Source organism: Diabrotica undecimpunctata, chromosome 8 (genome assembly GCF_040954645.1).
Source record: "Diabrotica undecimpunctata isolate CICGRU chromosome 8, icDiaUnde3, whole genome shotgun sequence".
NCBI classification, from domain to species: Eukaryota; Metazoa; Arthropoda; class Insecta; order Coleoptera; family Chrysomelidae; genus Diabrotica; species Diabrotica undecimpunctata.
The window spans coordinates 39,965,085-39,979,705 of record NC_092810.1 but is presented as its reverse complement, the minus strand read 5'-3'; the positions used below and the strand labels follow the sequence as shown (position 1 = coordinate 39,979,705).

At 31.9% G+C, this 14,621-nt stretch overlaps 2 protein-coding genes across 2 annotated transcripts; both read left to right on the top strand.

The window, feature by feature from the left end:
- The first annotated feature begins 2,569 nt into the window (after positions 1-2,569).
- Positions 2,570-4,198, top strand: LOC140448777 (uncharacterized). The gene has a single exon (XM_072541892.1). The coding sequence runs from the start codon at positions 2,570-2,572 to the stop codon at positions 4,196-4,198; it is 1,629 nt and encodes a 542-aa protein (XP_072397993.1).
- Positions 4,199-4,507: 309 nt separating this feature from the next.
- LOC140448776 (uncharacterized) lies at positions 4,508-7,930 on the top strand. Its single transcript, XM_072541891.1, has one exon. It carries the CDS (start codon positions 4,508-4,510, stop codon positions 7,928-7,930), a length of 3,423 nt encoding a protein of 1,140 aa, XP_072397992.1.
- Positions 7,931-14,621: the final 6,691 nt, after the last annotated feature.

The window sequence follows — 14,621 nt, the reverse complement described above, 5'->3', positions numbered from 1 at the left end:
TTCGCAGAGCAGTTAACAAAACCATGATAGCTTTGATGATCGCCAACATCCGGACCGGATAAGGCACTGAACAAGCAGATCTAATGGATCTAGGAAAGGTAGACCAACCATATATCTAAAGTATTGCCCAACTTCATTGTCTCTTGAATACTCAGTAGCTAGTCCAATTTTTTTAAGTTCTCTCCACCAGGATTGTCCGAGATAAAATCTACCTCCTTTTTTTGCGCAGATGAAAACACTTGACTTACAGCTGTTTGGATCGAATTTTAGAAATCGGCATATACAATCTTTGAACTAAAATTTAGGTTCAATTTTTGACACTCCATCTTTAAACAATTTAATGCAGTCATCACATATGAATTTGCTAATTTATTTGAAAGCAAAAAGAATGCCAACGGCACATAGTGTCTATTTTCGAGTTCATGAACTGCAAATAGTTAAGTAAAAAATTTTGTGCAATATTTAAAAGTTCCATTAACATAAATTGCTTTTAATTTACTTAAAAATATTAAGTTGGATACACAATATCCATTAGTTGGATTCATTCAATAAGACAGATCCTCGAGAAAACATTAGAATTTAACACCAAAACCCATCACCTATTCGTCGACTTCAAGGCTGCATACGACAGTGTCAAGAGAACAGTACTATACCAATCAATACGTGATTTTGGTATACCAGAAAAACTTATCCGATTAATGAGAATGACAATGTCTAACTTAAAAGCCAGCGTTGGAATACAGGGAGAAAATTCTCGATCCTTTGATATAAAGGATTGACAAGGGGATGCCCGGGCTTGCCCGCTATTTAACATTTATTTGGAGCTATAATAAACGATCAAGGGCAGTGGTGCAAAAGATTTAATTTCGAATTATACCAACTCTTTAATGAACTAGATGTCCTAACGTTCATTAAAACGCAGCGACTTAAATGGGCCGGACACATAATACGAATGCCTGATAATATGATCGCTAAAAAGCTAACGACAGGAACACCTGTAGGAAGCAGAGGCCGACCGCGAATTAAATGGTTAGATGGAGTTTAGACCGACTTAGGGATACTGGAGAACACGTTGCCAGAAACCGAACAGAATGACAACTAATCTTAGAGCAGGCCAGGTTCCACAGAGGATTGTCGAGCCAAAGATGATGATCATAACACACATAAAAGCAACAAATTTTTAAACCGGATCATTTTTTAATAAAAATTGTTCTTTTTAATTGGTTGTCACTTCTACGGGTATTTTCACACCGATTGCCTACACTGAACACCATTACAAACTACCAAACCAACTACACTGTTACAAATATTTAGAGTTTTAACAAATGCTTTGCAACTTCTTTCTACACACTGCCAACGTTTAATATTATTAGCAAGCATTTTATGGAACATATAGCAGTTATGTACCTACTAAAGGCATTTTTAAACTATCTGTTCTAAGAATATATGGCCGGAGCGAATTTACCTGCGATCCTTTTCTATAGGGTATAAGAATCTGACGGAGCGAACTAGTAAATGCCCAAATTGGCATTTCTCATATTCACATTTCACATCTTCTTAGTGTCTTAAATGTTTTACATTATTTTTGATATTTTTTTTTTCATTTATTGTCGTTTCTTTATATTGCTTGACCTTCCTTGATATTTATTGTCATTTTTTGGCATTTCTTAACATTTACTATTAATACTTATTCTAGTTTAACAATAGTTGACATGTTTTACTTGATATTATTTAATGTTAACTGACATTTATGATTATGATTATTTTTAACACTTTTTTCAACAGTTCTGTCGTCACTTCATATATCCCATTTTTTTTGTTTTAATTATTAAATTATTTTCTAGCACTTTTGACATTCATTGATATTTCTTGACGATTCTTGATATTTCTTAAAAATATTGTTACGGCACTGTGCCTTCGGCCGTCATCGATTGCGCTACTCTCGACGCATTTGAAAAAGGCAGAAGAGAGTCTACTGTCAGCCATAGAAAGAACAGCATATCGATGTAAAATGTTTACATTTAAATTAATATAAATTGAGTTTAATCGACGAGTTTTAGTTAGAATAGTCAACCCAATCCAAACAAATAAAAAAGGTTGTATTTACACAACATAAAATGGTCCTTCTGACGGAATATTACCAGTAAGTAAACAGTTTACTGCAAGCTCCGGCATTTTCAAGTCAAAGGCAAAATACATCAATGGCTGGCATTTCTTAGCCTCCTACAGGGGACGTCACAGCGACAACAGTTGGAACATAATTAACACGACACTTCTGCACCACCACAGAGGCTAGCAACCGGTATTTATTACAAAAATCTCACAGCAGTGAATTTATGGTTTATTATGGTTTGAAAACAACAGCTGATGACTTTGGAACAAATTAAAGTATTTTTGGGTGCTTCAAATTCGAGGTATATTACTATTTTATAAGGCAAATACAGGGTGAGTGTTCATTTCATTATATAATTCCTATTTCTACCTATTGTTGGATTTATATTTGAGCAATCACATTGGTTGGATTTGAATTTATTTTTATTTCTGCTTTTTATTATTACTGTTAATCATAATGGATGCTTTAATTAAAAGGCGAGGTATTTTAAAAGGTCAATTAACGATTTTCGAATGTTTTATAAACAATTTAACGGAAAGTACAGTATCACAATTACCTACTAGAGTTTCAAAATGCAAAGATTTATGGAATCAATTTGACAATATTCAAACTGAAATTGAGGATACAGATGATACATCACAGCAGTCCAAAGAAAGGCAGGATTTTGAGGAACGGTATTATATAGCTATGGGGAAGGTTGAAGAGTTACAAAATGCTTCAGTAAGCGGTAGTCATATTAATCAAAATCAAAGCATTTCTAGATCGGATAAAAATGTTAAACTACCTCCTTTAGAAATACCATACTTCCACGGAAATTATGAGTCTTGGACAGAATTTTATGATATTTTCACATCGGTTATTCACAATAATAATACATTAAGTAATGCAGAAAAGTTTCATTATTTAAAAAGGGCTTTAAAACATAAAGCAGCGGATACTATACAAAGTTTAAAGGCAACCGACAGTAATTATTTGTTAGCTTTGGATCTTTTAAAAGATAGGTTTGAAAATCCAAAATTAATTATTAAAGGTCATATAGATTCGATCATAAAACTTCCACAGTTAGTAAAAGAGTCGGGTACTCAATTACGAACATTTTTAGATTCAATCAGAAAGGATATTAGGGCACTAAGTTCTTTAGGTCAACCAATAGAATCATGGGATGTAATTTTATTGGTAATCTTAGAAAGTAAATTAGATATCGCAACAAAACGGGAATGGCAGAAACATGGACCAAAGGCTAACTTCTCAACACTTGCTAATTTTTTAGACTTTATCGAAGAAAAATGTCAATATCTGGAAGAAGGAATTGAGGTTAACAAGGCAACTATTCACAAATCATGGGAAACAAAAGGACGATCGGATAGGCAGCCCACAACTAGTAGGGCATTCATAGAAACAAATGGAAAGGCATGTCATATCTGCGGCAGTTATCATTCTCTATATCAATGTCAGAAATTTAAGGAGCTTTCTTTACAACTGAGAAGAGATGAAGTAAGAAAAACAAATGTGTGTTGGAATTGTCTAAGGATTGGACATAGGGTACAAAATTGCACATCGGGGGGATGCAGATCTTGCGGAAAGAGGCATCACACTTTACTTCACTCGGATATTAATAATAAAGTGGAAAATACTCAGATACACAATCAGACAGGTCAAAATACACGCACCATTCAAGGTACTAGCACACACAGGTTACACATGGGAGGTTCTGGCATACAAAACAATACCGGCACACAAAACCAGAAGGCATTTACGTCACAAGCAATACACGGGCAGAATTCTTACGGGCAGGCAGTTAATCAGTCAAGTTCAGATCAAGGTTTTCAGCTTGATGATACAACACTGGGACTAGATACAACTCCAACTGATAACCAAACTACAGGGCAAGGATTTCAACTAGATTCCTTTAAATCAACTCAAATGGTAGAAGAGGTACAAGAACAGGTTTTACTTTCAACAGCCATTATTCACATGGTTGATAACATTGGAAACATGCATAAATGTAGGGCATTGCTAGACTCGGGGTCTCAATCTAACTTCATTACACGCAGCCTAGCAGAGAAGCTGCAACTAACAGGTTAAAAAATAAATATACCAGTTGTTGGGATAGGTCAAGGTATTACAAATATTAAAAGATCAGTGAAGGCTACAATACATTCAAGATTTGAAGGTGGGTATAAATGCAACACAAGTTTTTTGGTTATTGACAAGATTTCGGATTACATTCCACATTCTAGAATTTCAATAAATCAGTTTAATTTTCCTCACAATATAAACTTAGCTGATGAAGGTTTCAATACACCGGGACAAGTTGACGTTCTATTAGGCGCGGGTATTTTTTGGAATTTACTATGTGTAGGGCAAGTGGTACTTGGCAAGAATCAGCCACTTATGCAAAAAACTAAACTCGGCTGGATCATATCCGGTAGAATATTTCCAGACAAAAAACAATACAATAAACAAGATTTTCTAGTTAATTGTCATTTTACTTCTGAGGTTACTTTGGAAAATAAAATTGAAAAATTTTGGGATATAGAGGAGATTCCACAGAAGAGGTTTTTATCCAAGGAAGATAAGTTCTGTGAAGAAACTTTTCAAAACACAACTTTTAGGAATAAGAATGGATCATTTACAGTCACCTTACCTGAAAGGTCGACAGTCATGCCATTAGGTAAATCATTCAGCATGGCACTTAGAAGATTTCATACGTTGGAACGAAAATTAGCAAGAGATAGTGAATTACGGAGACAATATGAAGTTTTTATAGAAGAATATATTCAACTAGGGCATATGTCTCAAATTGGGAGCATTGATAACATGCATACTTTAAATAATTCAGACAAGGTATATTACCTACCTCATCATGCGGTGGTAAAACAAGGTTCAGCAACAACAAAATGCAGGGTGGTTTTTGATGGTAGTGTAACTACAGACACCGGCATTTCTCTTAACGAATCACTAATGGTGGGTCCAAAGTTGCAAGACAATTTGTTTAACATATTACTTCGATTCAGAAGGCATAATATAGTAATAGGAGCTGATATAGCCAAAATGTATAGATGTATTTGGGTTAACGAGGAGCAGAGAGATTTACAACGGATACTTTGGAGGCAAAACGTAGAAGAAGAGATTAAGGTTTATAAACTTAACACACTTACATATGGAACGGCACCTGCTGCTTACTTAGCAATCAGATGTTTACAGCAGCTGGCACATGATAACAAAGACAGTTTCCCTAAGGCAGCGCAAGTTATACTTTCAGACTTCTATGTTGATGACTTGCTAACGGGAGTAGATACTGTAGAGGAGGCAAGAATATTAAAGGAACATATTAGCAATATTCTAGAAGGCGCAGAATTTTGCTTACGGAAATGGATCTCTAACCGGGGAGAGGTTTTGGAAATGGATGATTCAGTTAAAAGAGGAATTGAGCACTATTTGTTAGAAGGCAATAACAATAAGACATTGGGAATTTACTGGGATGCACAGGAAGACAAACTTCACTATTCAATAAACACTACAATACATGCTACTAAAATAACTAAGCGGTCGGTGTTATCTATGATAGCGCAAGTTTTTGATCCTCTAGGACTTATGGGACCAGTTGTACTAAAGTCTAAACTCATTATGCAATCTTTATGGAAACTCAAAATACATTGGGATGAGTCACTACCACTAGATTTACATACAGCATGGGTAAATTATAAAAGAAATTTCGATATCATTCAAAACATTCACATCAATAGGCAAGTAATTTGTTCAAATCCACAGCGTATAGAACTACATTGCTTTACTGACGCTTCAGAGGCTGCATATGGGGCAGCAGTTTATCTTCGTTCAACGGATAAGTCAGGTAATCATCACGTAGGCTTATTGTGTGCAAAGTCAAGAGTGGCTCCTCTTAAGGTACTTTCATTGCCACGACTTGAACTGTGTGGTGCTTTGTTAGGCACCAGATTAGTAGGTGAAGTTATATCAGCATTGGGTATTGAATTTGATAGGATATACATGTGGACTGATTCAACTATAGTCTTATCGTGGATAGCTCAGGACTCCTTCAATTATAAAACTTTTGTATCAAATCGTATATCAGAAATACAAGAGGCTTCTAAAACCTGGACATGGCGGCACGTTGAAACTAAGAGCAATCCAGCGGATATTATCTCAAGAGGCGTAAATGCGGATCAACTCATTTCTTATGAGCCTTGGTGGATCGGACCATCGTGGCTAAAAATGGAAGAGGAATCTTGGCCCAAAGCGGTCAAACTTGACGATGTCTTACCAGAAAGAAGGGTCAAGCGTCAAATATTTGTGGCTAACAAAGATGTGGACATCTTTGACAGGTATTCTAACTTAAATAAATTGGAACGGGTAGTAGCATATTGTATGAGATTTGTTTCAAATTGTAGGATATCTAAGGAAAATAGGGTGGCTGGTTGTTTAAGCATAGCAGAAAGAGAAGTGGCACTTGTTTGGAAGGAAATGCAAGCGCAGTCTTTTCCGTCTGACATTGAGGCATTGAAATCAGGTCAAGATTTGCCAAAGCGTAGTGAGCTTTTAAGTTTAGCACCTTTTATTGATGACAAGGGATTATTGAGACTTTCAGGTAGGCTGAAACATTCAGACTTAAGTTTTAATCAAAAACATCCTATTATACTTCCTAGGAATCACAAACTGACTGAATTGATCATTATGCAAGAGCATATAAGGAATCTACATGCTAGCCCACAACTATTGTTGGCTACTCTTCGATTAACTTACTGGCCCATCGCCGGAAGACGCACGGTACGAAAATTTTTACATAAGTGTGTTATTTGTTTTAAGGTTAAACCTACAGCACAAAAATACATCATGGGTCAACTCCCGAACCATAGGATAACACCTAGCCGTCCATTTCTTAACTGTGGTGTGGATTATGCAGGACCTTTTGAAACCAAGACCAGTAATCTTCGCGGAAGTAGGGTTCAAAAATCATATCTATGTGTATTTATATGTCTTGCTACCAAAGCTGTTCATCTTGAAATTGTTAGTAATTTGAGCACTGAGGCATTTTTAAACTCTTTCAAAAGATTTGTGTCACGCAGGGGTTTATGTAAAAATATTTATTCAGACAATGCTACTAATTTTGTGGGTGCTCACAGGGAGCTCAGGGAGTTATTTAGTCTAATTCACAATCCTAGCTGTTCAATAGTATATTTGGAATATTTTTCGCAAAATCAAATTAATTGGCACTTTATACCGCCACTATCACCACATTTCGGGGGGTTATGGGAAGCTGCAGTTAAAACTGCTAAGTATCATTTAAGGCGTGTTTTGATGAACAATCGTTTCACTTTAGAGGAGTTTTCAACAGTGATCGCTCAAATTGAATCCTGCATGAATTCCCGTCCTCTCACACCCTTAACTAATGACCCCAATGACCTTGCCATACTCACTCCTGGCCATTTTTTGATTGGAGGTCCTCTAAACGCTATACCTCCAACTCATTTTGGTGATATCAATGAAAACAGACTCAGCAGATTTCAACATCTTACCAGGATCACTCAGCATTTCTGGACCAGGTGGTCCAAGGAATATCTTGGCAATCAACAGAGTAGAACCAAATGGCAGACTCCTACTAGCGGTTTGAAACCAGGTATAATGGTTATCATCAAAGAAGACTCTACTCCTCCACTAAAATGGGATGTGGCAAGAGTGACTGAAGTTCATCCTGGACTGGACGGTGTAGTTCGTGTAGTTACTGTGAAAACTGCTCGTGGCATTTTTAAACGACCTGTGTCTAAACTATGCGTACTACCGATAGAAAATGAATAGACATTCTATTTGTTTAGTTTTCTTTAATATTATTTACTTTCACATTGTACTTTATTAATTCGTATGTAATCTTTACTTAATTATCACTTTACTTTATTCTTTATTTTACTATGTTCTATTATAAGTATTGTATATCGTTGAAAGACAGTTCTTTCAAGGCGGGCGGCATGTTACGGCACTGTGCCTTCGGCCGTCATCGATTGCGCTACTCTCGACGCATTTGAAAAAGGCAGAAGAGAGTCTACTGTCAGCCATAGAAAGAACAGCATATCGATGTAAAATGTTTACATTTAAATTAATATAAATTGAGTTTAATCGACGAGTTTTAGTTAGAATAGTCAACCCAATCCAAACAAATAAAAAAGGTTGTATTTACACAACAAATATCTTGAGATTTACTAATATTTTTCGACATTTTAAACTGGTTTGACCTTTTTTGACATATATTTACGTTTGTTTATATTTATAACTGATCTTGGCATGTTTTTACACTCCTTCATATTTTCTGGTAATATTTTATGGCTTTTTGTAAATGATTTTTAATAATATTTGAAATTTCGTGACTTTTTCTTGTAACACTTAACATTTCTTCATATTGATCAATTTTTTGGCGTTCCTGCATATGTAATGAAGCTTCTTGATATTGCTTCACATTTTTTTGATATATCATTATAGTTATAAACATTTTTTGACAAGATTCACTGTTTATTGGTATAACACTTTTTGGCATTTTCTAACATTTTTGGCATTTTTTAACGATTTTTGGCGTTGTCTAATATATATTCCCATTTAACAATACTGTGTAGTATATCTTATGTTGGTTAGGTCGTTTATTAATAAAGGATAACAATCAGTGGCTGTTTTCTTTAATTAGGGAGGTGTTGTCCAAAACACGGCATAGAAATTAGGGAAATTTTATAATCAAATACAAATTATATTCCAGCAGGTGTAGTTTACATGAAATACCTTTATTTTAATAACAATTTGGAACATGAAACGCACATTTACTAAAATATCTACTTCAGCTATCGCAGTGTCGCTGCCAACGTAATGCAAATGTTAGTTACTGGGGCACGCATGTACACACATATGACAATAAATTATTTTTACAACTTGGTTTTTAAGTCATTGTTTAATCAATCTAATATTCAGTAGAAGTTATTAATACTTACGATACTCAATACTCCTTTCCAATATATTTTCATGACAATTCAGTTTTTCTTTCTTCAAATATTTCGTTAGGAATAATTTCAAAATTACAACCAAAATCAAATAAAATTATAAAGAAGTCCTAGAATATATATTAGCGGTATTGTTTAGTGTTGTATTGTAGATTGATACTTGTTAGAGTGCCATCCCAAGAAACTGTAGGACGATTAATGAAATGGCGAGAGTATATCCAAAGTATCGCTGCAAAAAATTGGATTCACATCATCCTTAACGTAATCACGTAAAAACAATAAATCAAGAAGTGACTGAATAGATTAGAATTAATTTGTAATAACTATTTTATTGCATTTCATGATATTTTTTTGATGATGATAATTATGGATATTTTTTGTGACATTTCTTGAATTGTATGATTATTGATATTCTTAGAGGTTCTTGACACGTTTTAACATTCTTTTGTGAGATTTCTTTATATTTATTGATTGAAAATTTTTTAAGATTTATGAATATTTCTCTATTTTTCTAAATGTTTTTGATATTTTTGACATGATATGTTTTAACACTATTTTAGGTTTTGTAGCAATATTTTCTTACTTTTTTTTAACTATTTTTTAACATTTCTTGACGATAAATTTGTTGTTTTTATATTTGTTGACAATTTATAAAAATATATTAATATTTCTTTATTTTTCTAAACGTTTTTTGATATTTTTTCAAAATTATTTTTAGTACTTCTTATTTCTTAAGATTTATTAAGATTTCACAATTTTGAAACATTTTTTGACATTTCGTGACAATTATTTTTGATAGTTTTTGACATTTATTAACGTTTCTTTTTTTATTTCTTGATAATTTTTTATGAATTGTTAATATTTCACGACTTTTAAAAATGTTTTTAAGCACTTCTTGGCATGTAATAAAATTTCTTGATATTCTTAACAATGTTTGATACGTTATAACACTGCTACATTTTGCAGTAATATTTCCTGACTTTTTTACCAATTTATAATATTCTTTAACATTTCTTGACATTTAATTTGTTGTGTCTATTTTTCTAAACGTTTTTTGAATTTTTTTTTTTTGACATTTTTTTGGCAATTATTTTTAATATATTGTTACGTAAAAATATGAGTCATAGTTTTAACCTTTAAAACATGTTTTTATTCACTAATAATTCTGTTCTATTGTAGAAATTTTGGAGAAGGATCTAGATTCAAATTATGGTGAATCATCCAACTAGATGCTTCTCGATTTTTCGATGCAAGACAATGCGATCTTTCGATGCTGTTCTAGTATATCAGGATTTCGTATATAAATACAACATTTTTATATGGAGGGCCAGTTAATTCTCAAGACCCGCGCTCGCGAATTTGTTACGTACGGATATAATAAATTATTGTCAGATAAGTTAATATAAATAAAGAAATAAATTAAATCCGTAAGTGTTATAAATATTGAACCTTTTAATAAATTCACAACAATATTTTGAAATTTGATTGAGTTTTTTGATACTTGTTTATATATTTAAAAAAAATTTCTAATTTTTTATTATTTTTAATACTTCTCGACATTTTTTTAAGGATTTTTGAGATTTTTTAAAATATATTAACATTTCTTGATTTTTTTGATGATTATTCACATATTTTCAGACGCTTTTACATTTTGTAGCAACATTTCATGACGTTTCTGTAAAATCTCTTTATATTTATTAACGATTTTTTAAGATTGATGAACATTTCTCTACTTTTATAAACGTTTTTGACATTTCTTGAGTATTTCTTGGTACTACAATTTTTTAAATTTGTTAATATTTCTCGACATTTTTAAATGTTTTGACCTTTCTTGACATGTATTAACAGTACTTGATATTTTTTGATAATTCTTTACACGTTTTCAGACGCTTTTACAATACTTAAAGATTTTTTAAAATGAATGAACATGTCTCTAGTATTCTAAACGTTTTTGACATTTCTTGAGTATTTATTGATATTTCTTGATGACAACTTTTCAAGATTTGTTAATATTTCCCGATATTTATAAATGTTTTTGACATTTATTGGCATGTATTAACATTTCTTAATATTTCCCAACAATTCTTGATATGTTTTAACACTCTCTTACGTTTTGTAGCAATATTTTCTGATTTTCTTTAACTATTTTTAATATTACTTATCATTTCTTGACGTTATCTTTATATTTGTTGACAATTTCTAACAATATTTGTGTATTTTTTTAAATGTTTTCTGACATTTTTTGGCATATCTTGACATTTCTTTGATATATCCTAAGATTTTTTGACAATTTCTTAAGATATATTAAGATTTCACATATTTAATCATTTTTGACATTTATTGACGTTTCTTTTACTTCTTGAATTGAATTTTTTGTGAATTGTTAATATTTCTAGACTTTTCTAAATGCTTTTTAACATTTCTTGACATGTAATAACATTTCTTGATATTTCTAGGCAATTTTTGATACGTTTTAACATTTTTACATTTTACAATATGTCCTGCCTTTTTTACCAATTTTTAATATTATTTAACATTTCTTGACGTTAAATTTTTTGTGTCTATTTTTTTAAATGTTTTTTGACATTTTTTTGGCAATTATTTTTAATAAATTTTAAAATTTCATTGAGTTTTTTGGTACTTGTTAATATATTTAAATATAATTTGTAATTTGTTAATATTTCTCGAAATTTTTTTAAAATTGTTTGACATTTTTTGACTTGATTATTACTATATTACTTATACTATAACTTGATATTTTTTGATAATTCTTTACACGTTTTCAGACGCTTTTACATTTTGTAGCAATATTTCCTAATTTTTTTTAACAACAATAAAACCTCCTTTAACCGAAACCTTTTTAACCGAAACGGCTGACAGTTTGAATAATTTTGTCAATGAAAAGTAAATGTTTGTCGCAAAACGTAAACAATTCCGTTAATTTTACTCACCAATTGATGTCTATGTGTGTTGGGAAATCACAAAAACCAAGAGCTCTAAAAGATATTTCCGAAAAGGCATTTTAAGGTATAGAAGCCAAAAAAGTTCAAGGATGTCGACCACTTTATTTTTAGAATGGTTTAAAAATGAATTCGTCTCAAGTGTAAAACCTTTTTTAAAATCAAAAAACCTTCTCATCAAAGCATTGTTGCTTGTTGACAATGCGCTCTCACCCTCAAAATCTACAAAATGGTGAAAATTGTCAGATTTTTGCCACCGAATGTCACAAGCTTAATCCAGTCGTTAGACCAGGGAGTCATAGAGACATTCAAGAGACATTATAGAGAAGCATTCTTAAGACATCTGTTATTACAGGAGACGAATTAATCCAAAAGTGTTCCCGAAATTCTCAAATCTTTAACAATAAAACATTTTATTGGTTAGCTGAGTCGTGGGCCAAGATCAAATCTTCAACTTTGGAAAAATGTTGGAACAAACTTTTTGATAAGATTTTGAGTGACGATCCTGAAGAAGAAAATGGTAAGAAAACGACAGAAAAAATTAAACCTTTCATTAAAAATTTGCCGGGACATAACGAAATTAACTAAGAAGAGATACGTGACTGGTTAGCAGCTGATGACTCAGAACGTGAATTCATCGACCAGGACATCATTGATATGGTTCTTTATCAAGACAACCTGAGCATATCAGATGACGAAGATAACGACCCAAGAGGCAACAGGCAGCACAAGACCGTCGACGAGATTTTCAATGCTTTAGAGGAAAGAATTTTATACAGTAGGCCTAATTAGTTAGGGACACGACTAGATTCTTAATTTTTGTTGTCATTACATAAAGTTTTGTCCTTTTCAGATTGCTTTACGTTTCGTCGAACAATCGAATGAGGCAAACTCATGACGTTCTGCAAATTAACGATGGAGGGAGAGAGAAACATCGTTGTCAAACGAAAATGCAAAAAAATAGCAGATTTCTTTAAAAAAGCATGTTAAACTTGTTCATTTTCCTTAATTTTATTACTTTATTTTGGATTTAATTATTAGAAAACATTACGAAATCAACTCATAGTATTTTTTAATACCAATACTTTGATCAAAAATTATAATTATATTGATTATAAAAAACAATGTTATTTTTAAACGAAATTCTTGTTATCCGAAACGGCCTCCCCTCAATTATTTCGGTTAACAGAGGTTTTACTGTATGATATTTTTTAACATTTCATGACGTTTCTGTAAGATTTATTTATAGGTATTACTGATTTTTTTAAATGTATGAACATTTCTCTACTATTCTAAACGTTTCTGACATTTATTGACATGTGTTAACATTTCTTGCTATTTTTTAACAATTCTTGATATGTTTTAACACTCTTACATTTTATTGCAATATTTTCTGACTTTTTTTAACTATTTGTAATATTATTTACCATTTTTTGACGTTATCTTGTTTGTTGACAATTTCTAACAATATTAGTATATTTTCTAAATTTTTTGGCATATCTTGACATTTCTCAATATTTCTTTGATATATCTTAAGATTTTTTGACAATTTTTTAATAATTATTAAAATTTCACATTTGTAAACATTTTTTTTGATATCTCATGATAATTTTTTTTGATACTTTTTAACTTCTCTTGACGTGTCTAGGTAGTTCTTGACATTTTTTTAAATTGTTAATATTTCTCAACATTTCTAAATGTTTTTTTGTAATTCTTGATATGTATTAATATTTGTTGATATGTCTAAATAAATCTTGATACGTTTTTAACATTCTTTTACATTTTGTAGCAATATTTTCTGACTTTTTATAACTATTTTTAATATTCTTTAATATTTTCAGACGTTAAATTTGTTGTCTTTATATTTTTTGGTAATTTCTAAAGTTTAATGAACATTTCTCTACTTTTCTAAACTTTTTGGCATTTCTTGAGTATTTCTTGATATTTCTTGATACTTTTAGACGATAATTTCGTAAAATTTGTTAATATTTCTCAACATATCTAAATGTTTGAGGGCCTGCGTAGCGCAAGCGGTAGGATGCTTGACTCGCAAGCCGGTGGTCCGGGGTTCGAATCCCACCGCCGGCAAGAACATCTAGACATTTTAAAAATGTCTATAGGCCCCAGGTCGACTCAGCCTGAATAAAAATGAGTACCTTGGGTAAAACCAGGGGTAATAATAGACGGTTGAAGCGTAGCACTGGCCATGTTACCTTCGTTGTATACCGTAGGCCCTAGATATAGCAGACTACCCTGCTATACTCCCAAAGCCGCGACAGCGGTATAAAACGGGAGACTATTATTATTATATCTAAATGTTTGTTGATATTTCTTGACGTGTATTAATTTTTCTTCTTATTTCTTACCAATTCTTTTGTTTTTTTAGAAGGTGTATCAATATTTTCTGACTTTTTTAACTATTTTTTGTTTTTGTGTTTGTTGACAATTTGTAAAGATTTATTAATATTTTTGTCATTTTTTTGCAATATTTTGGCAATTCATGTAGTTTTTTTATTATTCTTCATAATTCTTGGCAATTTTTTAAGATTT

Bases quoted from the DNA above. Each gene is read 5' to 3' on its own strand.
- LOC140448776 (XM_072541891.1), top strand. From the start codon at position 4,508: ATGCAAAAAACTAAACTCGGCTGGATCATATCCGGTAGAATATTTCCA.
- LOC140448777 (XM_072541892.1), top strand. From the start codon at position 2,570: ATGGATGCTTTAATTAAAAGGCGAGGTATTTTAAAAGGTCAATTAACG.